General features: G+C 41.7%; 2 protein-coding genes across 8 annotated transcripts in view; one reads left to right on the top strand and one right to left on the bottom strand.

Annotated features, from left to right (window-relative positions):
- Positions 1 to 2,839: 2,839 nt before the first annotated feature.
- LOC111974166 (protein kish-A) lies at positions 2,840 to 9,723 on the bottom strand. 2 transcript variants are annotated; one of them, XM_024001801.2, is made up of 4 exons: positions 9,626 to 9,723; positions 6,553 to 6,662; positions 3,816 to 3,850; positions 2,840 to 3,683 (listed from the first exon to the last, which is right to left on the bottom strand). In XM_024001801.2, exons 1-4 carry the CDS (start codon positions 9,626 to 9,628, stop codon positions 3,613 to 3,615), a joined length of 219 nt encoding a protein of 72 aa, XP_023857569.1. In that variant the 5' UTR covers positions 9,629 to 9,723; the 3' UTR covers positions 2,840 to 3,612. The 2 variants fall into 2 exon arrangements, with proteins under 2 accessions (XP_023857569.1, XP_023857568.1); XM_024001800.2 differs by lacking the exon at positions 9,626 to 9,723 and adding an exon at positions 7,754 to 7,795.
- Positions 9,724 to 9,760: 37 nt separating this feature from the next.
- Positions 9,761 to 27,048, top strand: part of LOC111974165 (DNA repair protein XRCC4) — an 80,956-nt gene continuing 63,668 nt past the window's right edge. For 3 of the 6 annotated variants that reach the window (XR_011480988.1, XM_024001799.2, XM_070446904.1), the window contains exons 1-3: positions 9,762 to 10,013; positions 20,449 to 20,622; positions 21,898 to 22,103. Coding sequence is in view for 4 of the 6 variants with exons in the window: in XM_024001799.2 (XP_023857567.1) it covers positions 20,484 to 20,622; positions 21,898 to 22,103 (345 nt within the window). In the remaining 2 variants the exon portion in view is untranslated. Of the gene's footprint in view, positions 10,025 to 20,448; positions 20,623 to 21,897; positions 22,104 to 27,048 lie in introns of all 6 variants that reach the window. The other 3 variants (XR_002878674.2, XM_070446907.1, XM_070446906.1) reach the window with 2 other exon arrangements.

Here is a 27,048-nt window from a genome sequence, read left to right on the forward strand (position 1 = left end):
GGTGAACTGTTGTTTTGGGCAACCTACTCTAGAGTTTTTCGCTAGGTAATCTTTTTTGTCAATGGTTATTAATTGAGTAGGAGGATTTAGGCAGATTAAAATGAACAGAGTAATTAAAAGAAAGCACATCTCCACTTTCACAAGAGTTGACATTTGCCAAACTGTTTAAGTATTAGCCAAGCTTAATGTCGATAATTCACATCAGTCTCATCTCAGTCCTGCCATACTAGACTGAATAAACACTGAGGACTTCATTTTGTTTTAATAATCTGTACTATCCCTCTCCCTCCATAATGGCATTGCTACTACCATCACACAGAGAAAAACAGACCCGAGTTTACCCTTTCATCGTCAACCAAGACAGCTTGGTCCACTAGCCCAACACTGTCTCTCAGGTCCCATATCAGGCCTCTGTAAGATAGCAGCAGTGATGACTGAGGCCACTATTCMTCAGTGGCTCCTGTATCTGCGTCACGGCCTGATTATCACTGCATTACCGGCAGGCTCTGCTTGATGGGTCATCTTAATCAGAATATGCCAAAACAGATACGCACCAATATGGGGACCGGGGCATTCTATTGATGGACGCTGCCAGTTAGGCTACCATGGTTCTTGTATGTCGACACATCTGCCGGTTAAGTTACCACAGTTGACACTTTTGTAACAACTGACAATGGGGAAATAGCGTGGGAAAACTTGTGTGTGTGTTCTGGATAGGCTTCAGCATTGATACCTAGTGARATGTAGTGTTTCAACTTCTCACAAGTAGTTGGTCTCACAGACAAGCTTCAGCAAAGTCCAAAGGTTCAAAACGAATTGAGAAAAAGTTTCCTCTGCATTTTAAAAGTAGAAGACTAAACAGGAACAGAGCACTACTGCATTAAGGGTGCAGAAATGAGAAGTGGCGTCTTGTATCGTTTGTCATCCTCACCGGAGTGCTACAACCTTAGCAATAGAAGAGTGGAGAAGAGTGATGAGTGTGAGGTCATAGCCGACAACACAAGGGCATCAAAATCCCCTCACTGTCTCCCTCAGTCAGGAGAGAATACAGAGGAGCTCAGATAATGTGCTTACCCTATCCTCATATGACCCTACTGTAAACATTACAATAGACATGCAGTGGAAGTTTACATACACTTAGGTTGGAGTCATTTAAACTAGTTTTTCAACCACTCCACAAATGTCTTGTTAACAAACTATAGTTTTGGCAAGTCGGTTAGGACATCTAATTTGTGCATGACACAATTTTTTCAACAATTATTTAAGGACAAATTATTTCACTTATAATTCACTGTATCACAATTCCAGTGGGTCAGACGTTTGCATACACTAAGTTGACTGTGCCTTTAAACAGCTTGGAAAATTGCAGAAAATGTCATGGCTTTGGAAGCTTCTGATTGGCTAATTGACATCATGTGAGTCAATTGGAGGTGTACCTGTGGATGTATTTCAAGGCGTACCTTCAAACTCAGTGCCTCTTTGCTTGACATCATGGGAAAATCAAAAGAAATCAGCCAAGACCTCAGAAGAAAATTGTTGACCTCCACAAGTCTGGTTCATCCTTGGGAGCAATTTCCAAACGCCTGAAGGTACCACGTTCATCTGTACAAACAATAGTATGCAAGTATAAACACCATGGGACCACGCAGCCGTCATACCGCTCAGGAAGGAGACACGTTCTGTCTCCTAGAGATGAACGTACTTTGGTGCGAAAAGTGCAAATCRATCCCAGAACAACAGCAAAGGACCTTGTGAAGATGCTGGAGGAAACAGGTACAAAAATGTCTATATCCACAGTAAAACGAGTCCTATATCGACATAACCTGAAAGGCCGATCAGCAAATAAGAAGCCTCTGCTCCAAAACCGCCATAAAAAAAGCCAGACTACGGTTTGCAACTGCACATGGGGACAAAGATCGTACTTTTTGGAGAAATATCCTCTGGTCTGATGAAACAAAAATAGAACTGTTTGGCCATAATGACCATCGTTATGTTTGGAGGAAAAAGGGGGATGCTTGCAAGCCGAAGAACACCATCCCAACCGTGAAGCACAGGTGGCAACATCATGTTGTGGGGGTGCTTTGCTGCAGGAGGGACTGGTGCACTTCACAAAATACATGTCATCATGAGAAAGGAAAATKATGTGGATATATTGAAGCAACATCTCAAGACATCAGTCAGGAAGTTCAAGCTTGGTCGCAAATGGGACTTCCAAATGGACAATGACACCAAGCATGCTTCCAAAGTTGTGACAAAATGGCTTAAGGACAAAGTCAAGGTATTGGAGTGGAAATCACAAAGACCTGACCTCAATCCTATAGAAAATTTGTGGGCAGAACTGAAAAAGTGTGTGCGAGCAAGAAGGCCTACAAACCTGACTCAGTTACACCAGCTCTGTCAGGAGGAATGGGCCAAAATTCACCCAACTTATTGTGGGAAGCTTGTGGAAGACTACCTGAAACGTTTGACCCAAGTTAAACAATTTAAAGGCAATGCTACCAAATACTAATCGAGTGTATGTAAACTTCTGACCCATTGGCAATGTGATGAAAGAAATGAAAGCTGGAATAAATAATTGTCTGCTATTATTCTGACATTTCACATTCTTAAAATAAAGTGGTGATCCTAACTGACCTAAGACAGGGAATTTTTACTACGATTAAATGTCAGGAATTGTGAAAAACTGAGTTTAAATGTATTTTGCTAAGGTGTATGTAAACTTCAGACTTCAACTGTACCAWAGTGCATTCCAAGGGTTAACTAGGATTGACAGATACCAAATATGAAATAAGCATGGATCTTAAAGTACTTGACGTATGTAACAAACTGGGCGCCTCAGTTTCAAAAAAGGTTATTTAATAAATAGACCCATTACAACACAAAAAAAATACACCGCTCTGTGAAACYAACATGTAGTTAAGACAATCAGCCTTATGACTGCTGGGTGTCATGTTATTTTGATCACATTGACTTCCAACAATAACCTCTCAATAATATAAAGGAGATATGATAAGACTATGAGCTTGTGTTGTAAATGCATTATAAACTCTCCACGTTGCAGTTCAATTAACAAATATAAAATTCCCCACGAAACAGGTGTTTCCCGATCGTAATATCATTTTCATGGAGAAAGCATACATGTCCTCAAAAAATGACACTTCTCAATTACAAAAACACAGTAAAGTTAGTTTAGTGCCCAATCAAGGCAAAATACAAACCACTGTCTTTCACGATATGTTTGAAATTCTATGACCAACCTCTAGCACAAGAGAGGAAACAATGTTTTGATCCCATGAACAAAGAGAGGGTGAAACTGAGTCATTAAAGCATTTGACTGAATAGTGGAGGAGACATTGCCCACCCATGACTGGAGTAAACATTACACACACTGACAAGAGTCCCTGGTGAATTTCACACACTCCTTATGGGCGAGGGGACAATCACTGACAACCCCCAGCCTCATACACAGGTCCCTCACTCTATCCATTACTATAGTAGGGATGGGTTTCCCCTTTCTCTCTATCCAGGTTCTGCTGTGCGTTGTGGATCGTACAGTCCATTTGATGCTTCTTCTCCTTTCTCGTTCCTCTTCTCCCCYCCTCGTCTGGTGTGCTACTGTACAAATAGGATACTGAAAGCCATCAAGACACAGCAAAAAGCCACCCAGGGACTCTTACGTTCACCTAAAAAAAGAGAGCAAGAGAGAAAAAGGAAGAGTTATAAGACTGTGTTCGGTCACAATTACTCTTATATAACAAATCGACATATTAGCAATCAGCTAAACGATTAAGAAAAAAGGTATGTACATAGCTTACCTATTCTGGCACACTTCCAGAATATTCCCAAAATTCTGAAAGGGAACAACATATATTTAATTCAACAGCTCAATAAAAAATGTATAACTTCATAATTAAACATGGTGGCCAAACCTTACACAATCCCTCCTCGTGCCTTTCCCCTAACCCACATCAAAAGGAAGGACAGAAATACTTGAGTCTGAAGATAGCAGCCAAGTCCTATCACATCCCTGCTGCTGCAGTGTGAATACTTTCTGAAGGCCCTGTAAAACCGATTCCCCCTCAGGAGAAAAGATTTGGCATAGGTCCTCAGATCCTCAAAAGGTTCTACAGCTGCACCATCGAGAGCATCCTGACTGGTTGCATCACTGCCTGGTATGGCAACTACTTGGCCTCCGACCGCAATGCACTACAGAGGGTAGTGCGAACGTCCCAGTACATCACTGGGGCCAGGGATCCTGCCATCCAGGACCTCTATAACAGGCGGTGTCAGAGGAAGGCCATGAAAATTGTCAAAGACTCCAGCCACCCTAGTCAGAGACTGTTCTCTCTGCTACCACATGGCAAGCGGCACCGGAGCACCAAGTTTAGGTCCAAGAGGCTTCTAAACAGCTTCTACCCCCCCAAGCCATAAGACTGCTGAACATCTAGTCAAATGGCTACCCAGACTACTCACATTTGCCCCCCCGCTGCTACACTYGGTTGTCATCTATGCATAGTCACTTTAATTGACTCTACCTACATGAACATACTACCTCAACTAACCGGTGCCCCCGCACATTGACTCTGTMCCGGCACCCCCCTGTATATATTGTTATTCTCTACTGCTCCTCTTTAATTACTTGTTACTTTTCTCTCGTATTCTTATCCATATTTTTTTTAAACTGCACTGTCGGTTAGGGGCTTGTAAATAAGCATTTCACTGTAAGATCTACTACACCTGTTGTATTCGGCGCATGTGACTAATAMAATTTGATTTGATTTGAATTCCTTAACTGGCATTTCTAAGACTGCATTTTCATCCACAGATTGAATATTTAGGTGTGTGTGTGGTCAGATTATGCTCCTGTGTGTGTGTGTGCGAGTTGGCCAACAGCACCTCTCCAACCCAATCCCTCAATGACCAGAGCAGGCTTTCCATTCTAAACTCTTGGACTGTGAAATAAATTAGCTCATGTATCTGAAGGAAATGTTTTTGGGGCAAACAGAATGTTTTCCAGTGATTGTTTTATTTTGCCACTGATAGAGTGTAGTACAGGAAACAAGTATTTTTTTAGGTTAACACCAACAACACATCCTTTTTATAGAGATAAGGATATTGGTCGATGTAGCAGTGATGGTAGCCTCAGAGATTCAATCAATCGCAACACGCATTGGACCCATGATGAAACATTTGCTGTGGCACATCACAACCAAATACACTCAAGTCAACAAATCATTCTTGGGCAAAATACTTACTGCGTCCCTCCTAGCTCTAGCTGTGTRAAACTAGGTTACCTCAGCCTCATTATAGTGAATCATGGACTGTGTTCTCCCAAGAAAAATAATGACCCAATGGAGATGAGAATAGGCTGGTCTAACATTCTCTGACAAGCTGTTTATTTGTTGAGAAATAAAACGAAATAGTTTAACACAAGTATTAATGTGTCACTGTCAATAGCTACCAAACAAGGCTATCTAGAGGCAGGTTAATAGAAGAAGTCTTGTTCTTCTAGCTGAACGTTATGGTACACTGCTTTGTCCTTATAACTGCATTAAGTCTGGTAGCCCAGTGCAGTTATTACAACAGTAACATTCCGTCTTAGGGCATAACATTGGAGAAGCGTCCCACATTAGAATGTATATCGATAGTCGGTAGGCTGTTGTTATTAAATTGGCATCACTGAGCAGTGCACAACAAAGTATTAAATCCAGTTGTTAGACGCGAACAGAAAAATACAGCGAAGTGCTGATAGATTAATGTTGGAGGCGCTGCGCAGGCATAAAAATTGGTCTAATTTATGCGCAAGTCTACAAAGTTAGACTTTGTCCTCAAAGTTAGACTTTGTCCTCATGTTTCTTTGCTCTTTACATTGTTTTGCTCACAAGCTTGGTTGTTTTTCAATGCTAGTTTGAGTCTTCTGCTTCCACTGACAGCAAAGAGACGCCCTAGTCAGCGCATGCTCAGAGTACATGACCTGTTTAAAGGTCTTACATCGGCTACAGAGAGAGTGATTACAAAGTCATCCGGAACGGCTGATGCTCTCATGTATGCTTCAGTGTTGCTTGCCTCGAAGCGAGCATAGAAGTAATTTAGCTCGTCTGGCTCGTCTGGCTAGGCTTGTGTCTTTACTAAGAAATGTCTTGTTTTAGAAACATTACAAAGCATTGKCATCTGCTTTTAGTTTGTTCTTTTATGTATGCATGGCAAAAATATATTTTGTCTGGGGAAAAAATCTGAGTGGCTTCAAGATTTGTAAAAATCTACCTGCCACAGTGGCTGGTGGTCCAAAAAGAAACTTTTAGGCCCTGGTAGCATCTAACAATTGGATTTAAKTATTTATTGGGCACTGTAAATAATGCCTTTTTAACTTTCTACCAATTAAGGACCTTCTGACGTGGAAAACTTGTCRCAAACAGTACAATCACAGGTCGGGAATTAAGTTGCACGGTTTGCTTGTGATATACTCATAGACCTTGTTCATTGAGGTCTGTAACATGGGCTAACACCCCGAGTTGCCCTTAAATGTTTAAACTGAACTCAAATGGTACCTACCCTGACTTGTTCTTGTCTAGCAGGCTGGGGGCTAGAGCTCTGATGTAGGCACATGTACAGATGAGCAGAAGAATCACAGTCAGAAGACTCTGGAAGTTGAAAATGGCAGACTGCAAGAGGAGAGAGTGACAAATGAAAGAAATGCATCGGACTAAAGTTTTCACAAAGAAAATGGGTATTTAAATTTTAAAAAAGTAACATATAAAACTAATTCTTAGCATCCCAACAAATGGCCATACAATATTTGAAGGAGATATTGAAATAAAGTTTGATCTGGTATAAAGGCTCTAAACCTAGCCCAAGCCTCTAACATTAGCTAGTGGCTGCTTTTGCTGAGGACCTTCTCAAAAAYATTCAGCAGTTGGGCATCCTCCTGTAGACAACATAACGTGCWAACTTCATCGTACATGTGGCGTGTGCTGCATATTTATTTTTAACACATACATGTTATTCAATAATTTCCCCCACACCGCATTTGTGTAGCCATCGCTAGAATACAACTTGGTTCTACTTGAGACGCTCCACAAGTCCCCTCCTTACTGGATTTCAGGAAGATAAACCCATGTGGGTGCTTGAAAGACAAATGAGAAGAGATTAAAAGATAACTAAAAAGCTTTTCTTTTTTAGATTTGCAGAATTTATGAGTCACATGCACAGGGTTGCAGATGTTATTGTAGGGTACAATGAAATTCTTATGCTCCGAACTCCAACAGTGCAGGTCAAAGGGAAGTGAATGAAACAATAAAAATAATATAATACACCTGTGGATTAAGCATTGGACTAGAGAAACTCACAATTTGTATGACTCCAGGTCAAAATTCTACAAATAACCAACTAAAAGGAGGTCCATATGCATATCAGGTAAAATAACTAAATGTTAATCTCCCTGTACAAACAGGCTAGCAACAGCTAGCTAGCTAAATGTCAATTAATGTTGAATGTGTGTTTCGACCTGCCCAGAAATTAATATAATTGATTGACAGTTGAATTTGGTATTTTAACCTGCGCGTCACGATTGTGTCTGGTGGGGATATACAAAATACACATGCGCATGATGGCGCGCATGGCCGGTGTAGTCASCATGTCACGCCTCGTTCCCAATACCACTCAGTTATGTTGCGCCGGATGTCATGCATTTCAATGGCGACATCCACAACTGAGTGAAAATGGAAGGCTCCATTGCGAGACTGAGGCTGCATACTTTGAAACTTTCCAAACTTTGCATCATCTTCAGTCCAGCCAGACTCTGTTGAAGAACAGGAAGTTACCAAACCACAGAAGATGAAAATATGTGGTTTTCAGTGATGGCTTTATGGGATAGCTAGCAACTTGTAAACAATTAACCATTCCTAAAAATAAGTACCATTTTAATAGTAATGTTAAATAATACACATTGGCTGTTAAGACAATTATATGACTGTTACTTCCCGTTTAAGTTTAATGTGATGGTAATGACGTTTTTGATGCTAATTATTAGGTGGGGGGTGGGTCGCTAGCTACAATGGAATCTTCAACCTAGCCTACCTTTTAGCCAGCTAGCTGCTCTGCAGTGCAAGCTAGCTTGACTTGCTATATTTAAACATTAAGGCCCAAGGGGGCGTGGAAGGTGGTCAATATACCACGGCTTAGGGCTGTGGTATACGGCCTAGATACAGCCATTTTATATTGGCCATATACCACAAATCCCAGAGGCGCCTTATTGTGATTATAAACTAGTTACCAATGTAATTAGAACAGTAAAAGTATTGTTTTGTCATATGTTCAGCCAATCAGCATCCATGGATCAAACCACCCGATTTATAAATTCAGTTAAAGAAACAAGTTGAGAAAAAAGTAACTTTACAAACATTTTATATTATCACCTGAAACAATATGTATCCTGTCTTGAACGAAAAAGTCATATTTTGCGGTGGGTATGATTTGTGGAACATTCAAACAGGAATCCGTTCCAAAAACGTTGTAAATAACAAGGTTGTCAACAAACAACGCACACAAAGTTGTATAGCGGCAGAATAAGATACCGGGGTAGGGAGTGGGCTATTTAATTACGTTTTTTTACTCACAATGTTTATTCCCGATAAATGCCTGTACTCACTCTGGTAGCCTATCGACAAACTAAGAAGAAGTTGATGCCTATTCGGCAGCTAGTTACCTAGGTGGATTGATCATGTTACTTTGCATGCGTTGTTTGTTGGCAACCTTGTACTTTACGAAGTTTGACACATTCTTGTTGGAACGTGCCACAAATTATACCCACCCCATATTTCGCTATCTGATGAGACAGGCTCTCCTCCATATTGAGGCAGGCAAAGACTCAGTGAAGATGATGTAAGGCGTAATGAAATAGGTCACGATGTAAACGGCGCATAATGCCGCCTTCACATGCTAGTCTGAACTGGGAAACTCGGAAGTTTTCGACTTGTTGAACGCTACTCGTGTATAAATAAAACCAGTTAGAAAGTCTGAAATGTTCAAACTCTGACTAGTACGTGAATGCGGCATAAAACAAAGGCATGCTACATTTGTGGCCCAGGAACGGAAAATGCCTCGTTAGAAAACAACTGGTAACTCGGGAAAATACGAGTTTTGAACGGTCACCCAACTCGGAAACTCGGGCCTCTTTCTAGAGTCCCCACTTTCCAACCCGAAGATTACTGACGTCATAACTTGACCTATTTTTGCGTTCCCAAACCCGGTTGTCTTTAAAGCACCAGACGTGGCACAATTTCGTCGAGTTTGCGAACTGTTACACTGATTGGCATCTACCGTGTGGATATGCAATCGACATCTAACAAATAGGTTATTAAATGAAAGAGCTAGGTCAGTATGATAGGAGAAACCGAGACAACACAGATCGAGATGTTTTGTCCTGATGTATTGCCCTTGTTGGCAAAGCTAGCTAACGTTACAGTACTGTTTGCTAACAAGCAAGCTAGCTAGCTACACATGCTGTCTACAGAAACATTTGCCAGCTACTCATGTCATATAGAGGTAATTGGATACTATATACGAAAACCTATATCAACCATTGTCACGAATTGATATTGAAAAGTTGAACAACTCTCACTCTTACCATTTTTGTAGCTAAATTTCTCAAAGCCACATCACACTTCCGCTTCGTCCTTAGAAATGACCTAGTTACTAGTGCGTCATTACGCACTCACCCAAGCCCTTCCCTGATTGGCTTACAATTTACTGGCCATTTTTGTGGGCTTAGTTATCAAACTTCAAATATCTTTGCTTTCAAAACATGCGTTGATTCTCTGAAGTGCAGTATTTAAAGTATGTGGGCACTAGCTAGCTATTTCAGTTKGTTTCTTTAGTGTCGAAAACACATGCAGTCAGTGCATCATTTATTTCAGTGGTGTACAATTTACACGTTAGAGACAGTGAGAATACCTAACCTACTTCTGAAACGCGGAAGTCAAGTTATTACTCTGAAGTGAACTCATTCATAAGAGGCAAGTTTCATGTAAGATTTGTTTCTCTTGCGTCATGTAGGCTACATGCGATGTATATCGGATTTTTTTTTATTCATAATGAATGCGTGCAAAGTTGATTGAGAAGTTGCTTGCTTACTTCCTGATGAAGGTGTGGTGGTCAATATCAAATGAGCTACATTTGAATGGAGGAAAAACAGTGAACGATACTAGCTAGTTACCAAAAGTTCGATACAACACAGTCATAGGTTATATTATTTATAGTAGAGCTCTCAGCGTACAGTGACAGTTTTCCGACAGCTTACAATCATGTAGGCAGGGAAGGAGAAGATTAACAATGGGACATTACTAAAATTACTACATTGAAGGTTACTGGCAATGATGTGCTCTCTTTTTCTCTGACGTTAGACATGTTTGTGGTCATTTCCTCACGTCACACGTTTTCACAATATGCTCCCTCCGACATACCTAGAAGACATCTTGACATGATTGCATTTAAACCATGTTTTATGATCTCCCCAACGCCTGCCTCTTAGACACTCCTAATGTACCATTAATGCAAACATTTTGAATCGAAACCACACATAAATCAACTGTGTTCTACAGTAAAATGCAGATGGGAATTTGGTCATGATTTCTTGGAATTGAGACTTGTTAGCTCCAGAAGTGTTTATTTGAATCGGATTTGGAATGTTTGTTGTAATTCAATATMTTTTAAATAACACACTGCACACTAGCCTTCTTCACCTAGTTGTTATTGATATTAAAAATACATGTTCTTGATTAAATAATTTAAGGTCCTGGTCATGAGTCGACAAGAAACAATACCCAGGGGGGTATTCACTAGGAACCAAACAGGGAGGGACCTACTGGAATTTGTCCAATAGGAGTTTTCATTGCAAAACCTTTCGCTATGATCCAAAAGTTTTGCTACGGTGTGCGACTAATGAATACACACGTGGTGTTCCACTGACTAGTATGTTACACAATTAGTCATGTAAAAAAAGTGTTTTAGTGTTGGTACAAATTCTCGTTTCAACTGTGATGCCTCGTGGTTTATGTATTTAGGCCTACACAATTAAATATTTTCATTTTCCATGATTTAGATATGCAAAAAGGAAGCTACAAAGTAATATCCATAGTTAATGAGCATATCTACAAGATTGTGCAAGCCATGGACAGGTGGAACTATATACCATGTAGACAATTCACCTGCCAATGTAATGACCGTTTACATGGGTTTCAGTGCCACTTGATATGCCCTGAAGCGTCACTTTTAACAAAAAATATTGAGACACCATATTTTTCAATCATGCCCAATCTGTTCAAACTCCCATGGGCTGATCATGAAGGACTTGTGGGGGAGGGTCGAGCGACTTCATGAACTAGGCCTAGTAGCAAAACAAAGTCCTCATATTTCACAGTGCTGTTGTCATGCCGCCAAAGTGATTCTCTGATGTTTCTGCCCATAGGCAAATCATCAGTTTTGCAAGTGCAGARCATGTTGGGAATGTCAGTTAATTACACTGCTGGATGTCCAGGCCTTGGCTGCAGTGACTTGGCTATATGTAATTAGAGAATCACTTATCTCTTGGAAGCACCTTGAATTAGTGGCTGGGGTTGTTTGACTTCACATCCTCCATAACTCATCCTCTATGGAGAATGACCTTTTATCACCTAGGCCTAGTTCACATTTTTCAGGCAGCTCAATGTGCCCTATACAGATCATAGAGTCACATGCCCATGATCTTTATTTMTTTCTGGTACATTTGTTTTGATTTTGACAAAATCATTTCCCTTGTATCAAAAGAGATTTGCATACAACAGTTTGTAATGTTGATTTATTTATTTTTATTTCACCTTTATTTAACCAGGTAGGCCAGTTGAGAACAAGTTCTCATTTACAACTGCAACCTGGCCAAGATAAAGCAAAGCAGTGTGACAAAAACAACAACACAGAGTTACACATGGGATAAGCAAACGTACAGTCAATAACACAAAAAAAAATCTATATACAGTGTGTGCAAATGTAGTAAGATTAGGGAGGTAAGGCAATAAATAGGCCATAGTGGTGAAATAATTACAATTTAGCATTAACACTGGAGTGATAGATGTGCAGATGATGTGCAAGTAGAGATACTGGGTGCAAAAGAGCAAAATAATAAATAACAATATGGGGATGAGGTAGTTGGGTGTGCTATTTACAGATGGGCTGTGTACAGGTACAGTGATCGGTAAGCTGCTCTGACAGGTGATGCTTAAAGTTAGTGAGGGAGATGTAAATCTCCAGCTTCAGTGATTTTTTGCAATTCGTTCCAGTCATTGGCAGCAGAGAACTGGAAGGAAAGGCGGCCAAAGCAGGTGTTGGCTTTGGAGATGACCAGTGAGATATACATGCTGGAGCGTGTGCTACGGGTGGGTGTTGCTATGGTGACCAGTGAGCTGAGATAAGGCGGGGCTTTACCTAGCAAAGACTTATAGATGACCTGGAGCCAGTGGGTTTGGCAACGAATATGTAGCGAGGGCCAGCCAACAAGAGCATACAGGTCGCAGTGGTGGGTAGAATATGGGGCTTTGGTGACAAAACGGATGGCACTGTGGTAGACTGCAATACCGGTCAAAAGTTTTAGAACACCTACTCATTCAAGGGTTTTTCTTTATTTTTACTATTATCTACATTGTAGAATAATAGTGAAGACATCAAAACTATGAAATAACACATATGRAATCATGTAGTAACCAAAAAAGTGTTAAAMAAATAAAAATATATTTGAGATTTGAGATTCTTCAAAGTAGCCACCCTTTGCCTTGATGACAGCTTTGCACATTCTTGGCATTCTCTCAACCAGTTTCATGAGGTAGTCACCTGGAATGCATTTCAATTAAAAGGTGTGCCTTGTTCAAAGTTAATTTGTGGAATTTCTTCCCTTCTTAATGCGTTTGAGCCAATCAGTTGTGTTGTGACAAGGTAAGGGGGTATCCAGAAGATAGCCCTATTTGGTAAAAGACCAAGTCCATAGTATGGCAAGAACAGCTCAAATAAGCAAAGAGAAACGACAGTCCATCATTACTTTAARACATGAATGTCAGTCAATACGGAACATTTCAAGAAGTTTGAAAGTGTCTTCAAGTGCAGTCGCAAAAACCATCAAGTGCTATGATGAAACTCTCATGAGGACCGCTACAGGAAAGGAATACCCAGAGTTGCCTCTTCTGCAGAGGATAAGTTCATTAGAGTTACCTGCCTCAGAAATTGCAGCCCAAATAAATGCTTCACAGCGTTCAAGTAACAGACACATCTCAACATCAACTGTTCAGAGGAGACTGCGTGAATCAGGCCTTCAKTGTCGAATTGCTGCAAAGAAACCACTACTAAAGGACACCAATAAGAAGAAGATACTTGCTTGGGCCAAGACACACGAGCAATGGACATTAGACCGGTGGAAATTTGTCCTTTGGTCTGGAGTCCAAATTGGAGATTTTTTGTTCCAACCACCATGTCTTTCTGAGACAAGGTGTGGGTGAACGGATGATCTCTGCATGTGTATTTCCCACCGTAAAGCATGGAGGAGGAGGTGTTATGGTGTGGGTATGCTTTGCTGGTGACACTGCGATTTATTTTGAATTCAAGGCACACTTAACCAGCATGGCTACCTCAGCATTCTGCAGCGATATGCCATCCCATCTGGTTTGGGCTTAGTGGGACTATAATTTGTTTTTCAACAGGACAATGACCTACAGACCTCCAGGCTGTGTAAGGGCTATTTTACCACAAAGGAGAGTGATGGAGTGCTGCATCAGATGACCTGGCCTCCACAATCCCCCAACCTCRACCAAATTGAGATGGTTTTTTGATGAGTTGGACCGCGGAGTGAAGGAAAGGTGGCCAACAAGTGCTCAGCATATGTGGGAACTCCTTCAAGACTGTTGGAAAAGCATTCCAGGTAAAGCTGGTTGAGAGAACGCCAAGAGTGTGCAAATTTCTCATCAAGGCAAAGGATGGCTACTTAAAGAATCTCAAATATAACATATATTTTGATTTGTTTAACACTGTTTTGGTTACTACATGATACCATATGTGCTATTGAATAGTTTTGATGTCTTCACTATTCTACAATGTAGAAAATATAAAAAATAAAGAAAAACCCTTGAATGAGTAGGTGTTCTAAAACTTTTGACCGGTAGTGTACATCCAATTTGCTGAGTAGAGTGTTTGAGCCTATTTTGTAAATGACATCGCCGAAGTCGAGGATCGGTAGGATAGTCAGTTTTACAAAGGTATGTTTGGCAGCATGAGTGAAGGAGGCTTTGTTGCGAAATAGGAAGCCAATTCTAGATTTAATTTTGGATTGGAGATGCTTAATGTGAGTCTGGAAGGAGAGTTTACAGTCTAACCAGACACCTAGGTATTTCTAGTTGTCCAAATATTCTAAGTCAGAACCGTCCAGAGTAGTGATGATTGGCGGGCAGAAATCGGTTGAAGAGCATGCATTTAGTTTTACTAGCATTTAAGAGCAGTTGAAGGCCACGGAAGGAGTGTTGTATGGCATTGAAGCTTGTTTGTAGGTTTGTTAATACAGTGTCGAAGGAAGGGCCAGATGTATACAGAATGGTGTTGTCTGTGTAGAAGTGGATCAGAGAATCACCAGCAGTAAGAGCGACTTCATTGATATATACAGAGAAAAGAGTAGGACCGAGAATTGAAACCTGTGGAACCCCCATAGAGACTGGCAGAGGTCCAGACAACAGGCCCTCCGATTTGATACACTGAACGCTATTTGAGAAGTAGTTGGTGAACCAGGCGAGGCAGTCATTTGAGAAACCAAGGCTATTGAGTCTGCCGATAATGCGGTGATTGACAGAGTCAAAAGCCTTKGCCAGGTCGATGAATACGGCTGCACAGTAATATCTCTTATCGATGGCGGTTATGATGTCGTTTAGGACCTTGAGCGTGGCTGAGGTGCACCCATGACCAGCTGGCTTTCGAAAAGCAGGGCAGGATGGATATAGGCCTGTAACAGTTTGGGTCTAGAGTGTCCCCCCCTTTGAAGAGGGGGATGACCGCTGCAGCTTTCCAATCTTTAGGGATCTCAGACGATACGAAAGAGAGGTTGAACAGGGTTGAATTAGGGGTTGCAACAATAGGGGGGCTTGGGCATGTTGCTGCACGGGGTGCAGAGCTGTTGGCTGGGGTAGGGGTAGCCAGGTGGAAAGCATGGCCAGCCATAGAAAAATGCCTTTTGAAATTCTCAATTATCGTAGATTTATCGGTGGTGACAGTGTTTCCTAGCCTCAGTGCAGTGGCAGCTGGCAGCTGTGCTCTTATTCTCCATGGACTTTACATTGTCCCAAAACTTTTTGGAATTAGTKCTACAGGATGCACATTTCTGTTTGAAAAAGCTAGCCTTAGCTTTCCTAACTGACTGTGTATATTGCTTCCTGACTTCCCTGAAAAGTTGCATATCGCGGGGGCTATTCGATGCTAATGCAGTACGCCACAGGATGTTTTTGTGCTGGTCAAGGGCAGAACATAATTCTCGTGACACAATGGGACATGCTTATTTAAGATGGTGAGGAAAGCACTTTTAAAGAACAACCAGGCATCCTCTACTGATGAGGTCAATATCTTTCCAGGATACCCGGGCCAGGTCGATTAGAAAGGCCTGCCTGCTGAAGTGTTTTAGGGAGCGGTTGACAGTGATGAGGGTGGTTGTTTGACTCCGGGCCCATTACGGACGCAGGCAATGAGGCAGTGATCGCTGAGATCCTGGTTGAAGACAGCAGAGATGTATTTAGAGGGCAAGTTGGTCAGGATGATATCTATGAGGGTGCCCATGTTTACGGATTTAGGGTTGTACCTGGTAGGTTCCTTGATAATTTGTGTGAGATTGAGGGCATCTAGTTTAGATTGTAGGACGGCCGGGGTGCTAAGCATATCCCAGTTTAGGTCACCTAACAGTACGAACTCTGAAGATAGATGGGGGCAATCAATTCACATATGGTGTCCAGGGCACAGCTGGGGGCTGCGGGGGGTCTATAACAAGCGGCAACATTAAGATATTTATTTATTGATTTGGTGGATTTTTAAAAGTAGAAGCTCRAATTGTTTTTGCACAGACCTGGATAGTATGGCAGAACTCTGCAGGCTATCTCTGCAGTAGATTGCAACTCCGCCCCCTTTGGCAGTTCATCTTGATGGAAAATGCTGTAGTTGGGGGTAGAAATCTCTGAACTTTTGGTGGCCTTCCTAAGCCAGGATTCAGACATGGCTAGGACATCAGGGTTGGCGGAGTGTGCTAAAGCAGTGAATAAAACCAATTTAGGGAAGAGGCGTCTGATGTTAACATGCATAAAACTAAGGCTTTTACGGTGACAGAAGTTAACAAATGAGAGTGCCTGGGGAATAGGTGTAATGCTGGGGACTACAGGGCCTGGGTTAACCTCTACATCACCAGAGGAACAGAGGAGGAGTTGGATAAGGGTACGGCTAAAGGCTTTAAGAACTGGTCGTCTAGTGCGTTGGGAACAGAATAAAATGAGCMTATTTCGGGGCATGGTAGAATAGATTCAGGGCATAATGTACAGACAAAGGTATGGTAGGATATGATTACAGTGGGGCATTGAGTGACGATGAGGCAAACCTTGGCATTGGGGCATTGGGGCAAAYCTAGGCATTGAGTGACGATGATAGAGCTTGCATCTCTGTAGACACCAGTTAAGTCTRGTGAGGTCAGCCCATAAATGGGGTGTGTGACAAAAGAGCAATCTAAGGCATGTTGAGCTGGACTAGGGGCTCTACATTGAATTAAAAAAATAATAACTAACCGAAACACAAGAAAACAAGACATAGAGTTACCAGCCTCAGAAATTGCAGCCCACATACATTGCTTCGCAGAGTTCAAATAATAGACACATCTCAACATCAACTCTTCAGAGGAGACTGCATGAATCAGGCCTTCATGGTCGATTTGGTGCAAACAAACGACTACTAAAGGACACCAATAATAAGAAGAGACTTGCTTGGGCCAAAACACACGCGCAATGGACATTAGACCGGTGGAAATCTGTCCTTTGGTCTGATGAGTCCAAATTTGAGATTTTTGGTTCCAACTGCTGTGTCTTTGTGAGATGCAGAGTAGGTGAACGGATGATCTCCGCATGTGTGGTACCCACTGTGAAGCATGAAGAAGGAGGTGTGAAGGTGTGGGGTGCTTTGCTGGTGACACTGTCTGTGATTTATTTAGAGTTCAAGGCACACTTAACCAGCATGGCTACCACAGCGTTCTGCAGCAATACGCCATCCCATCTGGTTTGCGSTTAGTGGGACTGTCATTTGTTTTTCAACAGGACAATGACCCAACACACTTCCAGGCTGTGTAAGGGCTATTTGACCAAGAAGGAAAGTGATGGAGTGCTGCATCAGATGACCTGGCCTCCACAGTCACCTGCCGTCAAACCTATTGAGATGGTTTGGGATGAGTTGGACCACAGAGTGAAGGAAAAGCAGCCAACAAATGCTCAGCATATGTTGGAACTCCTTCAAGACTGTTGGAATAGCATTCCAGGGGAATCTGGTTGAGAGAATGCCAAGAGTGTGCAAATTTGTCATCAAGGCAAAGAGTGGCTACTTTGAAGAATCTCATAAAACATATTTTGATATGTTTAACACTTTTTTGATTACTACATGATTCCAAATGTGTTATTTCATAGTGTTGATGTCTTCACTATTATTCTACAATGTAGAAAATATTAAGAATAAAGAAAAACCCTTGAATGAGCAGGTGTGTCCAAACATTTGTATATATATATATATACATTAAAAAAATCTTACAGGCGTATTTTACATATAGAATTACCATCTCTTTCAAATGAACAGACTGAGCAAACTTGTAAAAACAAAAAATAAAAAATAAATAAAACTAAAAAACTAAAAACTCAGTGTGATCTATTCAGGAATCAAGTTACAGTGATTAGTATCAAGAACAAGTGCTTGTTTGGATTTAACCCCCAAAAATATTTCATTGTTTTTATTTCCAAGATTTCATCATGACAAAATATTTCATTCACAAAATGTATTCCCACCCTTTTTTTAAAATTTACACCCTGTTTTTTGTCTTAATAGACAAGGTAACGTTTTTATAAACATTCTTCGAAATTGGTTGAAATGTTTACAAATTAGATGCACTGAAATGAAAGRAAATGATAATAGTGATTATTATGTCTAAACTTGCAAACAATGGAAGGCATTTCGCTAACRCGCTCCCTGTTATTATTATTWTTTTTAAATATCTGCTAAATATGTGTATGTGACCAATACAATTTGATTTGATGTTTAGATAGGTGTAATCTAGCGTGATCCAAGCGTGTTGATTTTTACTCTGAGGGTATCCTGCTATTGACACACTTGTTGAATAAGTAATTGAGGCAGTCTAGGCAGTTCAGGTGAGTGCTGGTTGCAGCCCTATTCCACCCCTTTTTTGTTAATGTATTCATATATGTAAATATACCCTGTGTATTTATGGAAATGAGGAACATATAATCTTTTTTTTACACAAAATATATTTAAAAAATATACCTGATACAATAAGAAAATGTATATATGATTTCATTCTAAGAATAAAATGTGAAATTTGACAATACATTTTATACATGAATTCCAACCAAAATCCCTAAACATTATTTTTGCGGCAGTAAAATATTCTTTATCTGCTATAATTTAGTCAATATCTGATGGATTATAAAAATTCAAAAGTTTGGAGTATCTTTGTCGATTTTCCGACTGTTTCAGTTATTAGAATTGTTTTTAAACAATTGGCTTTTTGGTCTTAATTTAAGGTTAGGGTTAGGCATAMGGTTAGGAGTGTGGTTAAGGTTAGTGTTAGGTTTAAAGTACAATTTTAGGATGAGAAATTGAAGATATAGGCAGGGTTTACTTTGTGGCTGCGGTAACTTTTTGATGACCCCTACAGTAGAGTACTGCACCATTGAGACTTCAACCATTGAGACCCTGCCAAACGTGCTTCAGAAGAGAAAGGACAGAACATAACATTGGGAAAGAGGGGAGGAGTGAACAAAGAATTACAGAGTTAGTGAGAGGAGAATAGAGGAGTGAGGGGCTAGAGGTGAAAGGGAGGGAGTTTGTGTCATGATTTAGGGATACAGGGATGATTGTGTGTAAGGGGTATGAGGATGACATGGCCAGAATTCCAGCATTGGCTTTGAAGCTCTATGGGCATTGCTCCATTCCTGAGAGTCAGCACAGTGTTTATTTAATTGGAGTGTCCTTCTGTCATTACTGCAGGGTCATCGTCCCTTCAGACAGATGTTACAGTAACTAATGAGAAGCTGGGCTCTCTTTATGAGGTTAAAGTTGACCCCACCCCCCTTCCCTCCTTATCCTTTACCCCTCCATCCTGCCTAACCAAACCCTCCTCAGAGCACAAAGGGTCAACTTTAATCTGCTGAGAGGGGCGGGTGTGTGTGTGTGTCTGTGTGTGTGTGAGAGACGACAGGTCTCAGCTGTACCACTGATTTTGAATCACCTTGACCTGTTCCTTGGGCTTCTTTAGGGGGGAAAAAATGTGTGTACACATAACTTTTGGCTCCCTCTCCGGATGGGCTCCTTTTCATTTCTTCAAACGTGTCCAAATGGCCAACTGCCAATGAAGCTGTTCTTTTCACTCAGCCCTATACTTTAGCAGGCAATAGTCCAACTCACCTCTCACTTCACCTGGAAGCTGTAATCATGCTTTTTGGCATGGACATTCGTAATCAAGTAAAAGTTTCCCTGGCTTTGTCGAGGAAAACAAATTTTCCAATACATTTATAATTCATCAATGGTTTCTGTATTGGGACATTTGAAGAAATGTTGCAGGTAGGGGAATCTGAGATTGGCTTGTAATCCTCAATCCTGTGATTGAGGATAAATCTTTGTCTGGTAAAACCTCCAGGGAATCAAGTGATTCAGCCTAGGTCTAACCTATATGTTTTGATACACAACATTCTAAGTGAGTTAGCTGTTAAACAACCAGGATGTGGTGCTCTTTTCTTTTATTCTGCACGTTGTTGGTGGTTAGACAGCCAACACCCCAATGCCAGACCCCATGGATATCCCCTGTGGTTCTAACGTCACACACACACACACATATATATTCAACCTCCTAAAAGGCCCTTTGTTGAAACACACTGTATGGCACTGCCCAATCCCTGAGTGAATTTGCATGGGGGCTTGTATTCACAGTAAACCATGAGCAATAAAACAATGCCCGGCATTGATGCAACCACTGTTAATAATCCAAATTCATAACAGGAAAAGTATATTTAAAAAAAATAAAAAAAAAAAAAAAAAAAAAAAAAGTTGTTACATCAAGAGTGTTTTATGTACAGTGGACACTACTCAACGTTGATGAAGATTGTCCTTGTCTAAAGTCTGTCCCTTGGGTCTCTATCTCTGCAGGTCTGGAGCTAGAAGTGGGACGGTATTTGGGAGGCATGAGTGGTACGGTCCGTCAGATCAGTGTGGTGTTGGACCCGAGCATCCCCTATTTCCTGCGGGTGGACTGGGCCGAAGACCTGGGTGCTGGGTTCACTCTCGCCCTCAGTGACGGCAGCTCGTCCTGGATCGGAGAAGGTAAGGGCTAGATGCGGCTTACACAAGTATGTATGTAGATGCACGCATACACACACACACACACACACACACACACACACACACACACACACAGACAGACAAAGTAAGTCCATGGTAGAGGCCCGACTCCTTCACCATCCTCCAGACTGTGTTGTCACCAGGTGTGTTTGGGGTTCTCTTCATAAGGCTTCTTAAGTAGGCACCTGGCCCAACTATGTACCTCGACTCATAGCACTGTGACTGCAGGTCTGTTAGCCAGAGGGACAGCAGCGGGCTTGTTTCATCATCCATATTCACTCATATGGTGCAGCTTACAGGTGTATTACATTGATGAAGCCTTACAAGGCCTGTCTTTGTGTGTGTGTGTGTGTGAGTGTGTGTGTGCGTGTGCGTGAGTGTATATGTGTGTGTGTGTTGAGGGGTGTCCGAGTGAATGCCACACTGTGTCTTTCAACTAAGAAGTTACTTAGGGCACCATTTGTTTTGTGTCATTTAGGAATGGCAACAAAGCACTGCTATATTTGCTTTCATGTACACATGGAACATAGCTACTCTCTTCTCTGGCTGTCCATCTGGGAGATGACAGGCAGTAACGGCATTGTGACAGATATGCACGTGCATGTGTSAGTGTGTGTGTGTGTGTTTGAACCTGTGTTAATTGGGACCCTGGCCCCTTGGAGAGCAGCTGTGCTCCAGCTAATGATCTTCTTCTTGGCTCCTTGCATGCTTTCCTTAAAGCTGGAATTCTTAATTGGTGAGACTGCCACGTCTGTTTGGGATATTCCAACAACAAAGAACTTACAGAAAAATTAACAGTCCCCCCCCCCCTGACATCGTTGCACGTGCGATAGGACAGCAGTGCACAGATTTTTAGATTTTTTTCACGCTGCCGAATACCCCTCTACATTGTTTTCATCAATAAAACAAAAACAATAGCAAAGGCGCTGGGGCGAACAGCGGCGCTGTTTCCCCTCATGCAAATTTTCCCCTAATCTTTAAGCCTCCTTTATWCATGCATTTAAAGTATGCATTGTCCTTCCAGTGAGACTTCGGTATAGTCACGTCAGCAATTTTATACAACTCCAGTCCTATTTACTGGCATCAATATCATTGACGGGCCAGTCCACACACCTACATGTTGGTAGCTAAGTAGAAATCAGTCTCTGATTACATTTTTTTAATTTTTTTATTGAAAAGTGAGGATCAATGCCAGAAGAAACCTTGGGGACTAAAGTTGTGTCTTCTTGTTTTAACCCCTGCTTTGTACTCTTACAGTACCAGAGGAGGAGATGATGAGGAAAGCCACAGAGTTGGGAGTGAAAAGGGAGAAATATGTGGAAGATCTTCATCGGGCACTGACCGGAGGAGGAGAAAGCAGAAGAGGAAGAGGAGGAGTGGCAGAAAAGGAGGAGTACCTGTTCCACCTCTCCTCTGACCACGGTTGTCTGTCGTATGACAAGAAGACCCAGAGAGGCGTTTTGGTAAGTGTCAGCAATGGCTACTATAGCATGACACCCCACATGACTCCTTCCCTTTCAAATGGAGATACAGGCTACATCCCAATATCTATGCTAACATACCAGGTAGAATAGTAGCCCAATCCACTGCTTGTTTTTAATCATACAGATCTAGGATATGAATTTGATCACACTGTTGCAGGAGAACTTTCCTGCAATTCAGGACATTTAAAACATATAATTAATTTCAGGTTTAAAAAGTATTCTGTTTCGTAATTTCCACTTAGAAATTTCAGAATTGATTTTACCTTACGAAAWATKTATCCACCCCTACAAAAATGTCAATTTATTATAATTCACATTTCCTGTTGCTGCAGATTTATTTTCCTGCTGTAGCGAACTGGTCCAAATTAAGATCCTACATCTGTACTACTCCTGGACCAATGGAGAGTTTCCTTTGAACATTCTTTTTAGTCAAGGATTTGAAAGTAGGCTTAATCTGGGCCTGTGAACATGTCCCCAAATGTAAACTGATACTAGGCCTAATGGCTCTCATTGCAAGATCCTCTAGTCTTCTGGTTTCCTATAGGTTTTTCTTATGTGCGGTTCAATTTGTTTGACCACACACTTCATTTCCCATGATGCCCCAAGGACGTAGGTCTCTAGCCACACACAAAAAATAGACAGGAAGTCACTAAGAGGGTTTACAAGGGGCTGTTTAAAGATAAGATGTATTGTTTCTCCACAATCCAGGATAAAGAAGGTTGTGTTCCCTTGAGGGCCACTTGAGGAGAAACCAAGATAACAATCTGGCAATTTATTACCCATCTTATCAGAACAGAATGGTTTAGTCCCTGTGCGTAAATCATGCATTGAAATCACTGGGGGATTTGTGAGAACATTCTTAGTCTTTGCACAGATCTCAAGGTAGGATTTGGTCCATATTGTCCTGTGRGTGGGTGTTTAAAGCCCTGGGGGCCAGGTCACTGGGCGTCCTGGGACCCCTGTCCTGGTAGAGAGAGGGAGGGCTGGAGGGTAAGAAGCTCTGTTAGCAGGGGCCATAAATAACCTGTTTATGAACTAGGGCCGGACAAAAGGTCAGTTACAGAGGACTAATACAAACATTGTGTGTGTGTGTGTGTGTGTGTGCGTGCGTGCGTGCGTGCGTGCGTGCGTGTTAGGCCTTTATTGAAGATTCCTGGGGTCTGTTTGCATTAAACTTTAACAACTTAGCTGGGTTATCACCTGCTTCTTTTCTTTGCTCTTTTTCTCTCTCATTCTTTTTCACAACACACAGAAGTTGAAAAGTGTAACATGTCTTCTTAGCGAGATAATTTTAGGGTACAAAAGTGACTAAGATGAGGCAAGTTTTCTTCGGGAGCACAAGAAAGGAGAAGAAAGAGTACAAAACAGGTGTTGAACTTAACCTGACATTAATATCTGATGCACATGACYCCTAGAAGTTGTAATGATACACTATATATAATATAAGGTTTGGCTGTTAAACTGCTCTTAAGCAGGTGTTTTAGATGACTTACTCTGACATCAAACTCCTAACGGTGCATTTTACAGCCTCACCGTTGCTGGTGGAAAAGATCAAGCTTTTAAATCGTCTTGAAGATTGTGTATTAGCAATGTAGGCTAAGGAGTATCTTTTTTTATACTGTTATTATGRTAGTTCATGATACAGTATGCTCTTGATATTGATATTGCTTGAGTTAAGTCACTGTTGGAAATATTAACTAACGTTCTTTCCTTACTGTCTGTATTGGTCGTGCTTTGCAAAGTCAGCAGAAAATGAGAGAAAGAGAGAGAGGGATGATGATGCACTGGTTGAGCTGTTCCCTCTGTGTCTTGCCAGGTGGTTAACAGTCTACACCTGTTGCTTCAGAGTCTGAGGTAGCATTGTGGCACCAGGTGATATTCCTCATTTTGGGTTGAATGTCCACAGCAGCTTGCCCAATCATTATGTCAACACAGCGTCCCTTCACACTAGTGATTTTATGATATAGCTATGTAAAGTCGGAGTGTTTGCAAAAGAAACAACCTGGGTGCTATTGCTATCACATTCACTATGCTCGTAAACTCTGATCTAGGATCAGGAACGCTGATCACACAATCTATTAATCTATAGGCGCACACACCCAGTCTCTGCTGAATAGGGGACTATCTCTGTAAAATGTGTAACATTTTATATTGCCTGTAAATGTTAAGTTAACAACAGTACTCAGTAGTGTGGTCTAGTTGACAATGAGAACAGTGACAGATAGCTGTAAAGAGTGGTGTGTGGAGTGATGAATCATGCTTCACCATCTGGCAGTCCGACGGACGAATCTGAGGTTGGCGTATGCCAAGAGAACACTAGCTGCCCGAATGCATAATGCCAACTGTAAAGTTTGGCGGAGGAGGAATAATGGCCTGGGGCTGTTTTTCATGGTTCAGGCTAGGCCCTTTAGTTCCAGTGAAGGGAAATCTTAACGCTACAGTATACAGTGACATTCTAGACAATTCTGTGCTTCCAAATTTGTGGCAACAGTTTTGGGAAGGCCCTTTCCTGTTTCACCATGACAATACACACAGCGAGATCCATACAGAAATGGTTTATCGAGATCAGTGTCGAACACCTTTGGGATGAATTGGAACGCTGACTGCGAGCCAGGCCTAATCACCCAACATCAGTGCCCGACCTCACTAATGCTCTTGTGGATGAATGGAAGCAAGTCCCTGCAGCAATGTTCCAACATCTAGTGGAAAGCCTTCCCAGAAGAGTGGAGGATGTTATAGCARCAAAGGTTGGACCAACTCCATATTAATGCCCATGATTTTGATGTTGACGAGCAGGTGTCTACATACTTTTGGTCATATAGTGTATGAGTGTATGAGTGCAGATTATACTGACAAACTACATGCTTCGTTGAATTTTGGATGTCAGTAGATTATCACATAGGGTAGAAGGGATGATAAAGAAGGGATGATGAAGGAAGAGGGGGCGGTCTTCTTGTAACACTCTGTCAGCTGGGACTTCTGTGGCAATGATGCTAACTTTGTGTGTTTTTACATAGCTCCCATGGCCTCATTTCAACAGACACCAACTCATGGTTTTGTACAGTAGCATACTGTATAGCCTAGTTAAACATGACTATACCTTGTCTGGGATTCCCTTCCTGCTTTATAAACACCTACAGGACAGTTCCAGTTCTGGGGTAGTTTCCTGAAGGTGCTAATGCCTTTTTCTGAAGCACATTGATTAGTGATTTAGGTATTTTGTTTAGTTTCCTAATCTCCTTCTTAAGCATTGTCACCCGTTGCTTGCATTGATTTCAAGCATAGTTACACATACTGTGAATGCGTTCATATGCAATCAACACAAGACCTATTGATTTTTTGGGCTTCAGTATAGGAATCCTGTGTACTACGGTATGTTGGACTATCCTCTTGTAGAGCCTCGCTACGTTATGACTCACTCTTTCCCCTTCTACACAATGCACTAGCCACTGTATGCTTTTTCCCCATTCGCACAAACTGCCATGCCTGGGGAAATAGCACCCCCATGTTCAGTATATGGCACACACTCCACACTATGTTCCCCCATGACAGGCCTGCCTGAGTTGTCACCATTCCACCCAGACCACAGGCTGATGTGTGGCTGATGTTGTTGGCTAGCCTAGCTGAGGGGGGAACACCCTGACTGTAACTGCTCCTCTTCCTCCCAGAGGACAGGGCAGGTCCAGGAGCATCCAGTCCCAGGGAATTCCCAGAGGCTTCCTATGGAGGCTCTCCAATGTTTGGAGGTTTTGCGTGTTGAGTCACTTCTCTCATACCCATTGACAAATGGCSCCGGAAGAAATGGCAGCAGTTATTTGCGTTATTTGTAACTTATTTTGTACATAATGTTTCTGCAACCGTATCTTACGGCAAAAAAKWGCTTCTGGATATCAGGACAGCGATCACTCACCTCGGATTAGAAGAAGATTTTTTCTTCAACAAGCAGGACGCACAAGACATTCTCCTAACACCGACAAGACCAACATCCCAGTTATTTGCAAGAGGAAGAGACGCAGGTACAGAGGACACAGAGCGGGATGCCTCGTGAGGATCCACAGAAAGCGAGTGGGAAAGCTGCCGTTACTGTCAATATTACTCGCCAACGTGCAATCATTGGACAATAAATTAGACAAGGTACGATCACGAATATCCTACCAAAGGGACATCAAAAACTGTAATATCCTATGTTTCAARGAATCGTGGCTGAATGATGACATGGATATTCAGCTAACGGGATATACRCTGCACCGGCAAGAAAGAAATGCACACTCCGGTAAGACGAGGCATGGCGGTCTGTGCATATTTGTAAACAACAGCTGTTGCACGAAATCTAAGGAAGTCTCTAGATTTTGCTCGCCTGAAGTAGAGTATATTGTGATAAATTGCAGGCCACACCACTTGCCTAGAGAGTTTTCAGCTATACTTTTCGTGGCTGTTTATTTACCACCACAGACAGATGATGGCACTAAGACCGCACTCAGTTAGCTGTATAAGGAAATAAGCAAACAGGAAACCATTCACCCAGAGGCGGCGCTCCTAGTGGCCGGAGACTTTAATGCAGGGAAACTTAAATATGTTCTCCCAAATGTTAAATGTGCGACCAGAAGGAAAAAATTCTTGATCACCTGTACTCCACACACAGAGACGCATACAAAGCTCCCCTAAACCCTCCATTTGGTAAATCCGACAACAACTCTATCCTCATGATTCCTGCTTACAAGCAACAATTAAAGCAGGAATCACCAGTGACTCGGTCTATAAAAAAGTGGTCAGATGAAGCAGATGCTAAACTACAGGACTGTTTTGTTATCACAGACTGGAACATGTTCCGGGATTCTTCCGATGGCATTGAAGAGTACACCACATCAGTCACTAGCTTTATCAATAAGTGCATYGAGGACGTMGTCCCCATAGTGACTGTACG

This window comes from Salvelinus sp. IW2-2015, linkage group LG15 (genome assembly GCF_002910315.2).
Source record: "Salvelinus sp. IW2-2015 linkage group LG15, ASM291031v2, whole genome shotgun sequence".
NCBI lineage: Eukaryota > Metazoa > Chordata > Actinopteri > Salmoniformes > Salmonidae > Salvelinus > Salvelinus sp. IW2-2015.

Coding starts and splice junctions, on each gene's coding strand:
- LOC111974166 (XM_024001800.2), bottom strand. CDS start 7,780: ATGATGCAAAGTTTGGAAAGTTTCAAA. Junction 6,663..7,753: donor AAAGTTTGGAAAGTTTCAAA/GTATGCAGCCTC, acceptor CTCCTCTTGCAG/TCTGCCATTTTCAACTTCCA. Junction 3,851..6,552: donor CTAGACAAGAACAAGTCAGG/GTAGGTACCATT, acceptor GTTCCCTTTCAG/AATTTTGGGAATATTCTGGA.